This window comes from Nomia melanderi, chromosome 6, assembly GCF_051020985.1.
Source record: "Nomia melanderi isolate GNS246 chromosome 6, iyNomMela1, whole genome shotgun sequence".
NCBI classification, from domain to species: domain Eukaryota; kingdom Metazoa; phylum Arthropoda; class Insecta; order Hymenoptera; family Halictidae; genus Nomia; species Nomia melanderi.
In genome coordinates this window covers 2,666,396-2,684,919 of record NC_135004.1, presented here as the reverse complement: position 1 = coordinate 2,684,919, position 18,524 = coordinate 2,666,396, and the positions used below count along the sequence as shown (strand labels likewise).

The 18,524-nt window shown below is 40.6% G+C and overlaps 1 protein-coding gene and 1 long non-coding RNA gene across 2 annotated transcripts; both read left to right on the top strand.

Moving 5' to 3' along the window:
- The first annotated feature begins 3,783 nt into the window (after nucleotides 1–3,783).
- Nucleotides 3,784–8,050, top strand: Miox (Myo-inositol oxygenase). Its single transcript, XM_031977191.2, has 6 exons — nucleotides 3,784–3,927; nucleotides 4,593–4,779; nucleotides 5,486–5,694; nucleotides 5,804–5,940; nucleotides 6,447–6,677; nucleotides 7,130–8,050. Exons 1-6 carry the CDS (start codon nucleotides 3,910–3,912, stop codon nucleotides 7,236–7,238), a joined length of 891 nt encoding a protein of 296 aa, XP_031833051.1. The 5' UTR covers nucleotides 3,784–3,909; the 3' UTR covers nucleotides 7,239–8,050.
- Nucleotides 8,051–14,576: 6,526 nt separating this feature from the next.
- On the top strand, nucleotides 14,577–16,060 carry LOC116427346 (uncharacterized). The gene is made up of 4 exons (XR_004235063.2): nucleotides 14,577–14,930; nucleotides 15,000–15,171; nucleotides 15,233–15,490; nucleotides 15,816–16,060. It is a non-coding gene; the product is annotated as an uncharacterized LOC116427346 (long non-coding RNA).
- The last annotated feature ends 2,464 nt before the right edge of the window (nucleotides 16,061–18,524 follow it).

The following is an 18,524-nucleotide window of genomic DNA, read 5'->3' as shown; positions in this document are numbered from 1 at the left end:
CGCGCGCGCGTTACATCGATCTCGTTTGACGTAAATACAATCTGTTTATTTGCAAGTATATCGAGCAACACGTTGCCGCGGCTTTTTTCTTTCGATCTTTTCCTTTTCGGTTTCCTGAACTCCCTGTCCTCCCCTACACACCCATTATCTAAGTAAATAAGCCACTAGTTCTTCCTTGCTCTGAAAATAGTATCGAGGCTTTATGCATTTAACACCGATCAAATATAAACTGCCCCGGGTAACTGTATTCCTTTTTGCACCAAATCAATTGCCAGCTGATTGAGTTTAATAAATCGAGAACGCGCCGACACAACTGCGCAGAAGTGGCGTGCACCCTCGTGCGCGGCACGCGCACTCACTATATACCTGTCTTCAACAGTAATACCTCGTAATTGGGAATCGTCGATCCTTTTCTATTGGGATTTTTTTTCATTTGGATGGTGAAAGATGTCGATTTTTTCTAAGCTCCATTCTGTTAAGAACATACCGCCAATACTATGTCGTATAATTTCAAAGATTGTAGAAATGCATACAAATGACTTGATTCTTTTATTGGGTTTTTTTTTTCATTTGGACAGTAAGAAATGTTGATGCTTTTAAAGCTTTATTCTATTCAGAACATACTGTCAATACTATGTTATATAATTTCAAAAATTGTACAAATGATAGAAGTTCAAGTAGAATATTTTCTTGCGTATAAGTTAACAGTAGAGATGTCCACGCACGTGTAAGGGAAGTTATGAAACGAACTTCAAAGGTAATGGAATACAGAGGAGGACGAAAGTAGCTTCACGCATGGCAAACCACCGATGAATGACAAGATATCGGAAATCATTGAACCGATTTATGAAGGGCTGACCTGTGGAATCGATAGCTTGGTGCATTCACTTTGAATGACAATGAACCAATCCTTAAACTCATTGATACCGACCTTCTGTTCGAAACATACAAACCGGGAAAGAGAAACGACTGATGTTATACTTAAACAATTGATGATAAAGTACACCTCGTGGTATATCTTCTGAGAACATCCCTATTGCTTTGACATAACAGGTAAGTATCATAAATAACTGACTAATGTCTCACGTAATCTAACGGAAAACTTTACACACTATTTTTTTTATCGTTATAGGCGAATTTTGTTTTCGTAGATGCTATGCACTGAATTCTAAGTACTTGAAACGCACGTATTCGTATGGAACGAATATACATTTCCCCCTTTAATTATTATTTAACAGTACCGCATTAATATTGCAGTGCGCGCAATGCACTTCACGCTCTACGTCGGAGTTGTACCAAAGCAACATTTATTTCTTCAAAACACAAGAATACAAAATTTCCAAATATTTTGCAATCCTTTTATTACTTTATTCCTTTTACTTTTTTAATATTTTCTGTGAAAGAATCGCAAACAGTACATTTTATTCGCACAAAATATTCCGTTGCGATTAATTTTGAGAATCTTACAAGTAAACGAATTGAAAAATGCTGAATGGCTAAGATTAATTATGTATGACAAGTTAACTCGTCTTACTTGGCGAACAGGTTCATTCCGCTGACCACGGAATTCGTCGATGGCAACGGTTGCGGAGACGAACGGTCAAAGAATCGTTTAGATGAAATTGGACCGATCGAATTCGGACCGTTTAAAATGTCGAGGGTCAAAGGAAATTTTTATCTTGGCTCGTTACGCGTTAATTCGACGGCGGCGAGTTTCTGTCCCGAGGGAGGAAGATTTAATTACTCGCGGAATAGACTGGCCTTTCACGACCGGCCAGGAAAACACCGAGGCGCAACAATTTTTTCGTGCCGTTCCCAGAAGAATTTAAACGATTTCTTTTTTATCGAATAAAAGAGCCATTCACGAGACGACGGTCACGCGTCCGCGAGCGCGATATCACCGTGCGTCCTTTTTCGCACGATTATGTCGTTTGTTGCTTATATAAACATAGCCACGCTGTTATTTTCCTGTGGGCTGACATCTTTTTCACGATTAGCACTGGGAAAGGTGGGGATCGGCTTGATTACGTGGAAATTCCGATTATTGTACGACAACGATAACAGTCGCAACTATTCTTATTGATTTATGCAATTCTGTTATTCGTTTAACTGCAACCTATACGAAAAAACAATAAACTAGAAGAAATTAAAGGAGGTACTATCTTTATTCGTAATATTTCAAGGCTGTTCACGTGACACACGTGCTAACTAATGAAGTTTAGGACGTAAAGTCATCCATGATTCATCGCGTCTATTACGTACAATTAATATATAAATAACAATTCAGCGGATCAGTGCAAAGACGACTGCAATTTTAGAACAGTTCATTCAACAATTTATTCCAAACCGAGCAATGTTTAATTTACGCACAGTCGATACAGGGTTATTTTGATGATTCTCTCTAGACTATAAGAAAAGTCGCAGATGCACCCATTCCCTCAACTTCACATTCAATCTTTCCACATTCACTGAAATTTTTCTTTCCCCTCCACATGTATTATACAACCATTATTAAATAATATTTTCTACGGGACAAATTTAGAACATGTATAATGATGATAAAACGACTAAAGCAGTAAGACACTACAATCTCCTTTCTAACGCTGCAGTTTTTAACTTTCCTCGATAAAAAAACTGTACCATCAGGGTTTCAAAATTTGGTGAAAGATTAGAAACATTGGAAGGAAGTTTGGGCTGTGTAGGGGCTGGCTAGTTGCAGGACGGAACAGATCAAGCGATGCAAAGTGGAGTATTTGACTCGAAAAAGCGGCAAAAAGGTAATTTAAAAGTATTACATAAGTTGTGAATTTTGTATTACTTAATGTCGCTGAATGTATGATTTATATACATTCATGAATTAGTAAATTTAATCGAGGGTTAGATATTATGCTGCCTGTTCAAGCATGCTACGACACACAGTGCATTTATTAATGTTTTCTTTTATATTTTAAGAAGGTTGTGTAATTTTTCACATTATGAATACGTTTTCGTGGATCATTCTTGTATCATACTTATTTGTATGGTTATCAATACTTAAATGTGGTCAATAATGCTTCTTCTAGCCTCATTTTATTCTATGGGGATTCAAGACTACAATCGAACAAAATTTGGTTCCGCGTTCATCCGTTCTCAAGTTTCATAGCTAATTTGGTAGTAAGCGTTCGCACCAAAATTCCTGTTATAAATATTGTATAAAAATAATAATGTACCTTATTTCAACGTAATGTACATGCAAAAACAATTTTCTTCAGATTCCCATCCAAATACACTGCGATCGTCACTTTCGGCAGCATTCGTCAAGCATTTCCAATATCGCGAGAAAAAATTGTTCAGAATAAAAGATAATCAGTATTCAGATCTCTACAAACTATTCCACAACATTTCGAAAAAAATGTTTGTTACAAATAATCAAGGTTGCCTTAAGCATTATAACATATTTTCAACTTTACGTTATTATAGCTGAGGTTAATATGAATTCAACAAAGTATAATATTATTGTCTCCGAGCATATAAATAGCGCTAAAGTAGTTTTGCCACTTTTGCGGGTCAAATACTCTACTATGGCGGTGTGACGGACGGATAGACCCTGAAGGGAAGAGGTACCAAATGGGCTCGTTCGACGAAAACCGTGCCGATTACTGCGTGGCCCCCGCAATCGCGTTTTGCTACGCAGATCGTTAAATTCCACCGGAATTTTCTTATCGGATTTGTTAGACTCTTTAGAAACGCGTGCGGATGTATTGGTCCGCGATACCGTGTATCGAATATTACACACGTGACCACACTTTGATCAAGCGGAGGTCAAGGGTGAACTGCCTCAGATTTATAAGTTAACTCGGTCGCACGGGACTCAGTCAGTCAGTGTTGCAGACTCAACACCAACCGGAATACACAATCTCGTGCAGTCAGATGTCGGCCAAGACGATCGTGAGTATCACCGAAGACGAGCCGATAGCTGACACGTGTCGCCTAAGATTTCCTCCTTTCGGCGTCGCGCCATTTCCAAACCTCGCGCCTTCCTTTCCGGTTTTCCTTCTACCCTGAATTCTTCCTTTTATCGAAATCTGAATAAAACGTTATCGGTGTATTTATTTGGCATAAGACAGTGAACTGACTTCTCGTAATCACCGATGGACAGAATTCGGTTCGATCGTTGCTTTGATAGAATAATATCGTGGCATCTATGTTTCTGTAAAGATTAATGCGTTTGCAAATGTTGTGAGCTGATCAGATACTTGCTCGAGAAAGAAAAAACCGAAAAGCGGAAAGTTTTAGTCAAGTAATGCTAGACTTGCCACGGGGTAGAATTGTTATAGAAGATATCGGCTGATGGTTGATAGTTTTTATCTGACGAATTAAGCCTTCTTCGTCCTCTTGTAAAGTGATCTCCGGATTAACAATCTGTTATGAGGCTACTGCATATTTCTGTCGATAAGACTGGTCAATGAGAGATTGGAAAATTTTGAGGACGGTTCGCGAGTTAACTTTGCTGCGAAAGGAATGCGCGTTAATTGCAATCGTTTAAATGAAAGATGGACAGGATTGGCGAGTAATGAGGGAATGGTAACGAGAAGGGTCTTCTTTGTCCGCAGTCGCAGCCGCAAAGGCAAGCCGCCATCCTGGACCCTTCGGACAAGTATCGTCCGGAGCCGGTGTACTCTGGGAAATTGGAGAACGAGTTTAGAAATTTCGCGGAGGACAATATTGATCCCGTAATGGATCGCGTTCGAAGGACTTACCAGAAAATGCACACGAATCAGACTGTTGAGTTCGTGCAATGTAAGTGTCAAAGTGTTGAACTAACAATTTAATAACATATCAGAAGCCTGTGAACGAGTTCATTTAATTCGTTGAACGTGGCGTCGGTTCATGGTGAACGGCAGTATCAAATTTCAGGAACAATATTATATAAATCATATGATACTGGCAAAACTGCTCGTGTCTTTTGCAACGAATTTCATTGAAGCATTGTAAATAGAACATGATAGAATCCTTTGTCTAATCTCCTCATAAAATAAAACTATGTAGTCTGAAATTTAGAAAACAGCGATTTTCTTCGTTTAATTTCTCTGCACTTTTCTTTCCAGTTTCAAGATATTTGAATAAACGTATTTATCCATCGCACTATCAGTAAAAATAAGAACTCCGTAACCATAAAAGTTCAAACATCCCTAGGCTAGTACACTATCGTTCCCATACTGAACCCTTTGTATTCAAAAATTTTTCAATAGAAACTTTCAATACTTTCCTATGAAAATAATTGTAAGCAATGAAAGAACACACGTAAATTAAGAAAGAAATCTGGTTTACTTCAATATTTCACTTATTAATCCATTATGCAAGGCTGAATATTATATATGATACTTTATAATTTTGCTGCATCAAATCGAGTGGTGACCTAGAGTCACCCTTCGAGTGCGAAGGGTCAACAGGTGGAACAATGTTCGAATGTAACTCGTTGTTACGTTCTTTCGGGTCGTTTCAGCGCGCATGAAGGACTGGCTACAGTTCAACAAGTTCAAGATGTCCGTGAAGGACGCTCTGATCAAGCTGAATGATCTAATAGACGAAAGCGACCCGGACATCGACCTGCCGAACATCGTGCACGCGTTCCAAACCGCGGAATCTATCAGGAAAGAACATCCTGACCTAGATTGGTTCCACTTGACTGGTTTAATTCACGATCTGGGCAAGGTACAATAACTTCCGCGGTTTTTCTCTTTAAAACATCAAGGCCACTATTAAAGGAAGCATTACTATTACCATTCTTCGTCTTAATCACCTTTTGTCTGTTCGTACATAGGTGATGGCGTTTTATGGTGAACCGCAATGGGCTGTAGTTGGCGATACATTTCCGGTTGGATGCGCTTGGGCCGACTCGATCGTCTACAGGGAGTCGAGCTTCGAAGACAACCCTGACGGCAAGGACTCGCGCTACAAGTAAGTAACCAGCAATCTACCTTGCCCCATTTTACTACTGATACTTTAAACTGAAATATATTACACAGTTTTCGATAAGAAAAAAACATATACTTCAGACTTTAAACAAAAATTGTATGCAGGACAAAATAGGTTAATACTGGAAGTAGTTAAAATAGTAATTAAAGTAGCTGTTTTGAACTTTTTTATTTTACAACTACTGACACCGCAAAAATATATAAATTAGTATGAGAATAAATAGTTTCACTTACCCAATGCAACGAACATCAACAGAAATGAAAGAAAAGCGTACTCTCGTTAATTTGATAAGAATTACATTTTAGTTCTATTAAATACTCACAGATTGACTCGAAAGCATCGAATTGCTAACTAGTAGTTACTACTTCTAAGAATTTCCACTTCACTGGAAACAGTTTCCGATGCTTTTTGCATCCCGCTGGTCCCCAAGTCACGCGACGTTACAGAGAGAAGGTCGAACCAAGTTGATCCCGAATATTCGATTTCAGCACGAAATACGGCATTTACAAGCCTGGGTGCGGCATAGAGAATCTGACGATGTCCTGGGGCCACGACGAGTACTTGTACCGGGTGCTGGTGCACAACAAAGCCAAACTGCCAAAGGAGGCGTTAGCCATGATCCGTTACCATTCGTTCTATCCGTGGCACGCGGGCGGCGACTACATGCACTTCTGCAACGACGAAGACATGGAGAAGCTCAAGTGGATCAACGAGTTCAAGTGAGTACTTATTGACTGCAGTGGTGCTCGTAAAAACGTCGGGGTGTCGAGGAGAAGGAAGGACGTCTCAGGTGTAGGCAATCAACGCGGGTAGTAATCCGAATCGAAATTGGGGCAATAAATTTCAAGGACTTACTGCTACCTGAGGCTTTGCGAGTGGTGTATGATTTTTCAGTGGCGAAAAGCAATTTTAGTCGTGTAAAATATTCACTCGAATACTTTTCTTTCGTATAATATAAAGTTAGGCGAAATGTAATGCGATTAATATATCGTGGATTTGATTTAATTATAGTATGTTCTAAATCACGTGACATTAGAATACGATAACTTTAACTTCGAATGAATCCCAGTATTGGCTATCCGTTATTAACTGGGCCACTTTCAGTCTATACTTTCAGTATTATTGTCTTTGTCAATAGCTCAACAATCATGGTCGCAAATTTGTGTTTCAGCAAATATGATTTGTACACGAAAAGCGGCGACGTTCCGGACATCGAGAAATTGTGGCCGTACTACGAGAAGCTAATCGACAAGTACATACCCGGCGTGCTGGAATGGTGAATCAACTCTTCCCGAGTCAGTGAGAATCAATTTATCATCGATCAATGGCATCAGAGACTTCAATGTCAATGGAAATGAGACAGATCAGAGGATATTGTACTTATAGATTAGAACAGCTCCCGGTCCCTAGATCAGACATGTCCAAGATGGCGTCTAAGCGGACCGGTTTCAACGGGTAAGGAGCAAAGCACGAAAAGCTCAGTCATGTGCGTTCTTCAGGAGCCAAAATTCTCAGGGTGGAGTGATTAAAAGCTCATTTATAGATAAATTGCGAAAATTTATACAAATACACATTTTCCTGAGAGAACTGACGTTTAATAGAGTTCAACTTTTTTCGGAAATTATTTTTGTTAATTGAATATGAAGTGTGTATTTTATCAGTTTTTTATAAGTGTACATATCTACATAGTCTATGCGTAAAAACACCACTGTTTATACTTTTTCGTTACTATTGCTCTTTGCGAGACTCGCGAGCCCCAGGAATACGACTTATCCGCGAACAGTAATGTTAGGAGAATTGCCTGCCGTAGGTGCTATAAGACACAACGGTAGACATTCCAAGCGCACACGTAATTATATAACTCCACTAATTTACCTAACTTATTAATGTGACTCCTCGTTACTGTAATATGTACATAATGTTAGAACCCGACTACGTAGACAACTCAGAATACTTGAAACGGTTAAATGAAAAAATTGATGCTTATTAACAATGAAAAGTCATGCATAAAAGTATATATAATTGTTTAAAAATTATAAATTTATCAATAACATTTCTACCTTTAATAAAACGAACATCACCAAAGATATAAGCTTATTGTAAACACTCCATCTGATCATTTATAGGTGAAGTTTGTAAAAATTCGATGCTCTAATTGTTAGAAGTTAATCAGTCGATGGATTGATGAATTGTTTTCTTTTGTATGCGGCTAATAATATGAAAGAAAAAAAGAAAAAGAACTTTCTTTGTTGTCCTAGGTTACGATATCAACAAATTGTTAACAATCTGTTTCTACTTTCAATACTTGGACACGTCTATCTCAGAGATCCATCGTCTCTTCGTAAGTTCATAAAGCTACCCCGCGTGCTCGTAAAGTACAAACAAGTCGAATTGGAGCAATATATAGGCATGAGCATGACCCGTACACAAAAGATTCCAGTGTGGATGAGTAACAGGAAAGAACTTGAACTCACCAGTCGATCGATTGCTCGGGTCACACGTAAATGAAACTCAGCCGGCTCTCCGTTGACCGACAGGCCGATTAGCGGGGATTTAACTCTTTTGCCCTTAACTTTGAGTCGCTTAAGGTCGTTCCTCCTGAATTAACCCTTTGCCTTATGATATCATATAATCGGTACTTCTCGAAAATGATATCATTCTTAATAATTCCTTAAAAACGTTTCTGTTCCTGCGATATCATGTTTAGTAAACAAATTTACTCCCTTGTCCTAGTATAATTTTGTTTAATAGCTTCTGAATAGATGATTTTGTTATGACGAAAGAGTTAAAGATTGAGAAGCGAACTAAGGGAGAGATTGCAAAAATAGTGAGGACAGATAGTTCAGAGCTGACGTGCAAATTCTAGATGTCTAGAAACTTTTCAGCCTCGCGCAACTGATAAGCAGGTCGACCTGTCGCGTAGACAGCGCACAGCCGCTCCCGAGACTCATCTCTTTGTTTTCGCAATCCGCGATTGGTTCCGTCTCGCATCGGTCTGTCCGCGAGCTTTCCTTCCGTCCGGCTGTCGGCACGTTTCCGGTCCCCGTCAACGTAGTCATCTTTTCGATTCGAACGATCCTCGAGGGTGGTCTAAATAGGCCGTAGACGAGAGTTACCGTTCGATCCAATGGACAATGGTATTTTAAATGTCCCCTTGTCGTCTTTCTCCTCTTCCAAAAGTAACTTTAACTTGCATATCATTGATACAAAAACTTCAACTTTATTCTGGAAATTTCAACTTTGTGTGACCACTGATGCCATCTAACAGGACAAAGGGTTACCTCTAATATTTCTAACTTCAAGCTTACTTTGATTATACTGATCCTACCAGCTATAATCATCTATTTTTCAGAATCCCTTTGTTGACAATTGCTTCCGCAATCACTCTCACAACAGTTACTTTGTCATCAACGCCTTATTAACACTAACCGTACTAGGAACTGGTAGAATGACCGGATTTAGAATTCTACGTTTTCTTTTGTTCATTTAATTTTGTATCAATTCCTATATTGTCCGATTAATTGGTTTTTCAGTTTTCATCCTTCCTTTTGTTTCTGTTTTCACTAAGAAAACTTCATCATCTAAATTGTTTATCTCTATTTTGTAGCCAGGTATTTTACTAGTTACGGTAAGAAAAGTACCGGTATGGTTAGTGTTAAAGGAATGAAGAATTCCATGCCTGTCAAAAGAAATTTTGAAATGTCCAAAGAAATGTTTAGAAGCTAAGAAAAGGTGAAGTATTTAGAAAACGATACGCGTCGCGCGGGGATAGTTTGCCAGAGGCGTGGAGTTGAGAAGTAGGGGGCGGAAGAGAAGGAATTCCTTCGCGCAACGACGGAACGTCGTCGGTAGCGCGCGAAACTGTGGGTACCACGGGAAGCACTAGAAACCACGGGTATGCGGTGGTTTCGCGGGTAATCGAAAACGCGTTTCGACTTTCGAGAAGACCCATCCGAACGCCGGTCAAACATTGCGGGGTCCCGGACCCGCGGTTTCGTTCCCACGTGATTAGCCCCGGTAACTGGGGCTGTGCAACCTGTGTGTGCGTGCCCTTAAATGGTTCCCGGTTTCCGGATATTATTGGCCGAACGAACGCGACTCATCATCTTTTTTTACTATATCCGAAATTCCTCCTTTCTCCTGCTTTCCCTTTCCAACTACCGTCATATCGGATACGGTCTGCACTTCTTCGCTCGTCTAGGTTCGCGTCCACTTTCAGACTCGGGTGAATTTCTGAAATTGCTTTATAATTTCGTTCTTAATTAGTAGACTATTTATAATAGATTAGTAGCATATCAATTGTAAAGACCATCAAAAAAATCAACTATACAAACTATTACTGCGAGAACCAAAAATTTCTTTCATGTTGTTAATGTATAGATGTATAGATTCAAGTTGGGATACTGTAAAATTGCTTCAAAATCCGTGGTTTATCAATCCTTTGCACTTCATAGTTTTCCACTACAAACATTAATCGTTTTCTAGTGTGACATAGATGACACTTTATGGAACGAACTTAAAGAGAAATCGCATATAAGTTGAGCAACTATTTTAATTCAATATTAATATCTTAATATTAATCGACCAACTTTACAATTTTCCTATATAAGATCAACTGGAAACTCCCCAGAAAGTTTCACAGTGGAAAGGTAAAGAAGGCTCACAAGGATTGCTTCAAGTTGACCAATTCCTTAATCCGCAATAAAACACATATTTCGCAGAACAGAAGAAGCTACAACTGCATAAACATTCGCTATCATCTCGAGTCTCTTACACGTTACCCCAAAGAACGTACGTCCCGAACGCCGTGAATACCCCGATATTACGGTTGCATAATGAAGACATTAATTATAATGATAGGAATAACAATGCCGATGGACCGATAAGTCCGCCAAGGGAAGAGGGGAGCGAGGAACGTAGGAGAGAGACCGCGAATGAAAGGGGATCGCTGGCGGCGAAGACGTAGGAAGGCATTTTTCGTGGAGCGTCCATAATCCTGCGTTTCGCGTCCGTTAATCCCTAGGAACCAGCGTCGTTAACAAAGATATCGAGCGATCGGGGCGGCCATGCCGGCGCGCACGTCCCGCCAAGGTAATTATTGGCTTTGTTGCGCATCGCGATGTGCATCTGCAAAGGTCGGAGGAAGGGCAGGCAGTTCCTTTCCCGATCTGGGACGCGCGGGATGTATCGTAATAAAGGAACAGCTGCGCCGATGTTACTCAACCCGAAACGGGGTTACGTGGTTTATTTCGACGAGCCACGCCACCGCGCCGCGCCGACCACGCTGGTCAACGAATTTTTATTCGTCAATTTGTATCCTCTTTTTCTTCATTGATTTTTATGCACTCGGAACGGGGAAAGTTGAGAAGACCGGAGGGAAATGCAGTTGGACGTTAGGTGTTACTCAGTGAACGAGAGAGTAATGACAAAGCGGAATGAATGAAACGAATAGACGTGACTGCGAACCGAGCGCCTTGGCTGTGACAAGTTTCAAACGTGTTAACACTAGGTTTACGGGCATTTATTGTACACTTCATTCTATTATTCCTAAAAGAATTGATGCTCGTTTATTTAGATTGTAGAAACTGGAGATTTGATAGTAGGTAATTGGGGTACATGTGAGTGTGATCGCATCACTCAAAATCGGCGTAAACATTTACAAAATAATATTTCTAAAATCCAATATGCGTCAGTTTGACGCGTTCCGTAAACATAGTGTTAAATAATGATATTATTGAAATGTAGCTGTGTTTCGAGGAAAAGAACTTAGGAAAATAACATATTTTACTATTTTAAGATTCCCTTGTTCAATGTTTCAAGTACTTAAAGTGTCCTAAAGTTTACTAAAGTCCTTGAACAGCTTCATTTCGAAACCTAGTTTTAGGGGCTAAAAGTGTCGAAGACATCTTTAAAGGGAGATCACTCTCATTTATCGTCTGCGTTCGAAGAAACTCATTAAATAAGAAGACCTAACCTCCAACGACATTAATCTCGGAAACAATCCGGACAAATTGTACTTACGCGAAACGCACAAAATTCGCGCGGCAATCAACGAATTAGAGTCGTCCCCTAAAGCGGTCCCCTTCGTCAGTGACTCAATCCCGTAGCTTCGGGACGGTAGTGTGGCCGTTTTCCCTCTCGATCGAGGGTCTCCCCCTTGCACGAGGTGGAGGAAGAGGCTCGGATAGCCAAGCGATCGGCAGATCGCGGTTCCGAACGCTTTGTCGCTATTGACGCGCGCGATATAGCGGTTTCAGGGATCGATTCGGCCTTGGGAACCGCGGATCCCCATGATCCTCGGCCGACGCTCGGCCTCTATGGGGCTTCTTCATTTTTAGCGATTCACCGGCATTCCTGCAGCTACTTCTCCGATACTCGAGGAGACGGTGTCGATGATGGCTGCGGCGGTGACGACGTCGACGTCGTTACAGATCGTTCCTTTCCGAGGACTTTCGCGGCGCACACATAGCCGGTTGGCTTCGCCTCCTTCCTCCGTTTCCTTCCGGCTGCCAGTTTTTTGAGAGCTTGACGGGATTCCTCGATCAGCGGCGGTCTCGATTCGTTATTGGCTAGGTAGCTGAAGTTACTTGACAATAATGAAGAAACCGCAATTTCTTTCGGATGATTTTCTTACGTTTTTAGCTGAGGAATCATCGATGAAGCTTGTTGTGGAATAGTAGGTAAAAAGACGAAGATGATTTCAATTTTAATTTAGAGTTCTGATTTCAATTCTAAAGGGAAGCTGTCTTTTTTGGCAGGTTCTTGGACATTCTGTGGAATTTGAACGTGGCCCGAGGGTGATTTCACAGAGTAACGTTCACCATCGAAAGGCGATGCAACGTAGGTGACTGTAATATGTCGTGAGAGCGTGACTCGTAAAATGAGATTTCGACTGACACTTGATTCTATTGGCTGAGATTGTCATTTTTTTTCCATGCTAGACTTGGCAGTTGTACAGAGTACTACGTCCTACGCAGGGAAAGCGTTCTGTTCTAATTTTACTGTTACAGGATTGATGAATAACTTCTTGGAAACAGTTTGGAATGTGACAATGAGTATCATTCGAATAATTTTAGAATATCTGTCAAAACTTTATTGAATACTATTCCCCGTTTAGGAGATAATAAAGAAATAATTGGTTTTAATGGCTCGGCTTTTTAGGTTACCTTCAGGGTCATCCGGCTAGGTGACCAATCGCTCGATGCTCCTCAAGTGGCGGACTATTCATGTATATCCACGTGGATCCGTTTATTCCTTTGCCGTCATAAATCATCCTTTTTCCGTTATGTATTTTATTAGACAATTTTTTGAACTAACTCTACAACGACCTTGCCAACATGTACATTTTGATTGAACGCCAGTTGACCAAATAAACAGTTACTGCAAATGAAAAAAGAATTCCAGGTTTTTAATTTATTTACTATCATATCACACCTTTTCCAGTTGAATCAACCTATAACATTTCACGCGATTACAATGGTATCGTAGAAAAAAAGTTTCTCTGAAAAAAAGACAATACATTTTAAAATGTTAACCTCTTGATCTATAATTCTTCTCAAAACTGCGCTTGCTAGAATTACTTTTTCATTAATAATTCACTGAAAACAAAAACGAATTCCATGTTCATCTATGTCCACGAAAAATGATGTAATGTTATTCATGATATTATATGACAAAGGGTTGATTCTTTGAAGTGGAAATAACTAAATCTCGAACAACTTTAATTGAACCTGTAATACTTAATCTTTTTCTATAACAGTTGTCCTACAGAGTTTCAACAAAACTAACCCTCCGCACTCGAAAATTCTCCACCAGAAATATTCAACACTTTCATAATGAGATACGTACGATATGTTCCGAAAGTAATTAACAAGAAATGATACAAAGATGAAAGAAGAAAATATTTTCTTTCAAGATTCCTCATGTTAATGCATTACACGAAACTGAATATTAAACAGTAAATCTTATAATTTCTGCTGAGAATGGCCATTCAAGTGCAAAAGGTTAAACATCAAACTTTAACATAATTTTGAAAGATTTCAACGGATTAACCATTTTAGCGCCAATCAGTATAAAATGAAGTTTATCTATTCGTCTTCTTTCTAATTATTAAATTTTTATTTTTTCTATTGCCTTCTTAGAAATGGGAAAATAGAACGGTCGTACTATTTAAAACCGTTTTATGTGAACATAGAAAAGCGTAATTCAGTTTCTGAGCTGAAACGAAAGTAGCACGATCGTGTCGCTAGGCATTTTTCGATCGGGTTTTTGCAAAGACCCGTGACACTCAAACGGTTAAATACCGTAAGCAGTAACGTTCGTGTGAGAAGTAAATCGCGTGGCAATGGGGTTATTCGCCGTGTTGCTGCGAAGGGCGGGGAGTGATCGATCGATCGCAGGATTCCCCGTCGCGGAGATTCCGCGACGCTCGATGTGAATCGCGCTCGCGCCGGTATTCGCGGGCCGTGGGACGCGTGGGCACGGCTCGCTTCGAAGGAACACGGCTCGCGAAATTGGCTTAGTCATCAGCGTATTACGGAATATTACGGGGTATTAGCGGGAAACGGCCGCAACGAGCGGCAACTCACCGCTTTCGACGAGGACGAATGACACGAGGGGCGAGCAGGAGCGACCGCGTATCCCATGAATCACGCTTCTACCTTGCGACGATCGCACGGTTCCAGGAACGAGCGTCGACGTATGTAACGCGGCGCATTTTTAAGCCGAGACGGAGATCAACGATGGATCGCCGTCTTCGTTCGCGGTCCGCGATTGGGTCGCGCATATTTCATTCACAGTAACAGTAACAGCCTTCTCCTAACAGGCGAACGAGTTTTGCGTAAGTAACGTGATATAATAGACAACATGCCAGTGAGTCAATGGGGAATCTTTAATGATAATTATTAAATGATCGTTTCCATCGCAAATGAATCTTTACATACGAACCTCGGCTGAGTGGATTGGGAATACTGGTAAATTCGTGGATGAAATTGAAATTGAAACTGTGAACGAAGTGGATTTCCTGTTTTGTCGAGTTTCAGATTTTGTGGGGTCTGATAGCGTTGAGTTTGTGATTAATAGAATAGAGATGATGAAGAGAGAAACTGGAATTGGTAAAATGGATGTGGATGTTGTTGCTTTTGATGACTTTGGTACACTATGCGTTTAAATTCCATGAAATTTCACTGCTATTGATAATGGATTAATAGGAAGGTAACCGATTAGTTTGCATTCCGTGCTATATTTAGATGCAAAAAACTTTGCTCCGGGTTAGGTGGTCGAGAGACGCCAGATCGATCGAAGAAGAAATCCCGTCTACCGGGAAACGAACGAAAGGGTGGAGGAAGAAGGCGAACTCGAATTTCCGGATTCGAGGACATTCCGCAGGCACCGGGGACTCCCTTCAAGGAAACCGCACGTTGAACGCTGCGTCTTTTTTGTTCCGAGTTCCGAGTACGCGAGAATTCCGGACGTTGAATCTGTTTCTTGCGGCAACGTTGTTATACTCGACAGCTTCGCGTAAACATATACGGTGAGCGTCGTTTGAAATCGTGCGACTCTATACTGGAAAGATGATCATTTGTTAATAACCCTGATCGCATAATTCAGATTGAAATAATTTGCCAATTGATCAATTCTTAAAGCTTTATTCTTGTTTTTGTGAATTTCTCAGTGACTATTTAAGTGTACATATTAAGAGATATTCAGATTTAATAATGAAACTTTTAAAAGTGTGCTGATTCGTTTGTCTATAATTTATTTCAATTTTATTCATACGATTGAACCGACTAACAAAGAGCAGTTATGCGAGCGCTGTGTAGAATTTTACTTGGCACTCACTGTATGTTGCATCGTAGTATTGTACCAGGAAGCCGTTCGCTGAAGGCACAGATGATACGGATAAGGAACATTAATCGGAAAGTTTAGTGGCTCATACATATGCATAGGAGAAGTTCACCGGTACTCAATGTATCTCGGGTAATACCCGCATCGAACCCTGACTGCACAGGCTACCGTTCTTGAGTATTTGAATGCGGATCGAACGTGAAATTGAACTTGAAGGGGCTACGACAGAAATATTCAAGACCAGGACGAAATATTGTCTGAGAACTGCTGGGAGAATCAACTAACATATTATCACTAAATATTAATAAAACCAATAATAACATTAATTATTAACAATAATAATTATCACTCGTTTCCTTTATCAGATCAGCAAAGTTTATATAAAATCCTACTGGACACCTTGTATAAAACCTTACTATCAAATAGAGACGCTTTATCCGCGAAGTCCTCAGGCGTAGTGCCTAAGGGCTATGAAAACAAAATCAACAAAAAGTCTCACAGCAATTGGTAAAAAGGAGTTTTCCAAAACATTGGTATCAGATTCGAGAAACTTAATTACATTTCCTGAAGCACAAATAGAAAAAGAAGCTAAGAGTCCATGAAAGTCTTAGCTCAGCAATGCTAACAGAGAATCGTTACCAGTCAGAGATATTCATTCATAAACCGAGAAAGTTTCTAGGGCAAACGTTCCAGTTCTCTCCACGAGACACTTCGCGTTGATCGTTGACTCGCGACTTATCAGGAATCGCGCGAAACCCCTCCAATGACGCGTCATGTAGCGCCTCAGTGATAGAGGGTGACAATGGCGTCACGCGATCTCCTTGTTCCGCGAAAAAGCTCGCGAGCTACGAGGAAGCTTTTACTAATTCCAGGGGAGGAGCCGATTCCCTGAATGTCGCGCGCGTTCACGCAATTTTGCGTCCCCGAAAAAATAAAGGAACGCGTGTTTCTACGTCGCTCCGCCGTGAAGCTTCCGGTGGGTTAGGTCAGAGGTCGGCAACCTACTTTTCAGTGAAGTGCCATTTTTTCGTAGACTTATTTGACAGTTTCTACAAGGGGCTGCAAGGATGAAAGTGTAAATCAAAAATATTAACAGCTTGCTGACCGGTGAATTTGTTCACAGCGACCATTTTTGAACCTTAAGATACACACTTTATTAATATATTATATGTTTAAATGATTTACACTAATAAATACGATGTGGAACACTCTTATGAAGACCTGCGCTGCTTTCAGGCGTAAATTAATGTAAGTGCAAATAGAATTCAACTGATGAATGACAGTAAGCTGTTAAAATGGAATAATCATCTTTAAGGACCTCTTCAACCCTTTGCACTCGAAAGTTTTTCACTAGAAATATCCAACAGTTCCCGATGAGGCACAGAAGAAATTCTTCGAAGCTAACTAAGGAGAAGACATACGTGAATTACGAAAGGAGAGTATTGTATTTTAATATTTCACATATCCATACATTACACAATGTTTAACATTATTGTTTCAATTTCTTTCATACCAACAGCAATTTAATTCATTAAACTATTGAAATACTAATTGAAATCGGGTCTTAAGACATTACTGTCGAGAAAACCGCACCAACTTTTTCTTGTACTCAATATATACGAGACTTTAAAGTTTCGCTATACCGAATCAAGTGGTGACGGAGAGTCATCTATCAGCTGCTTAAAGGGTTAATTGCTTTAGTCAAGCTGAAGAGACACAGATTTCGGATGAAAGCGCCGCGAGCCGCAGGTTGTCGACCCCTGGGTTAGGTGAACAGACTACTTATCCGGCACCGGAAAAATGGCCTAGTCGCGACCGAATATCGCGGCGTTGGGTCGTGTCGTGGCAACATTTGACCCGGCGCGAGCGATTATTCCAATCGCCCGATTCTCTCGATTTCCTCGTCGACGTTGTTCCATTTAACGGCCCTTCCGCTGATAACGCGGCGGCGCTCGAATTGAGCGCCGCCGCGTCGCGCCGGGGCCAGCTAGGACCGCGTTCACGTTTCGTCGAACGCAGCTCGCGCTGTCTTTAGCGACCATCGGTTTCCAGCGAGACACATGGACATCCTGTCGATCCAGGACGTGAGGTGTGTGTCCATCGGAGCGTCGGTGAACGGGAAGATGACCGGTTAACGATGACGGCAACGGTGAGAACGGCGGAGTTAATGATGGAGTCGCGACAGGGTGTCGAGGTCGATGCCGAGAGATCGGTAACACGACAGTGCCAGTTACCTTTATTTAAAACTTTTCGCTTTTCCTCTGTCTTTCGCTGCCTTAAAGTTTGTCACAGTTCTCGACTCGGACAAGGTAATCATTTGGAATCGTTAAATAACATCAACTGTTGTATAAGCTAGCGAATTTTGGGAAGATAAGTGTACGAAGTGTACTAAAAGAAATCTGATAATTTTCTGTAATGTAGCAACCGATGGAGTAACTGTTCACCACTACTACGCTCCGTCATTCTAGTTTTAATCTCGAAATACAGTGTGTTAGTAAATAAAGCAAGTTTTATCGAGCCCCAACTAAAAAACTTCTCGATTCGTCGTTGAGTCGCTAAAGATATTTTTACGAAGAAAACAAAAGCGTGCCAATCGTTTTATCGGGAGTGCAAGAATAATCCCTCGTTCCGGAACATTCGAAAGGAAAACAAGGTATTTCGAAAATTTCGTGACCAATGGGTAGAATGAGCCACCCCTAGAATCGTTCCAGGGTGGAAAT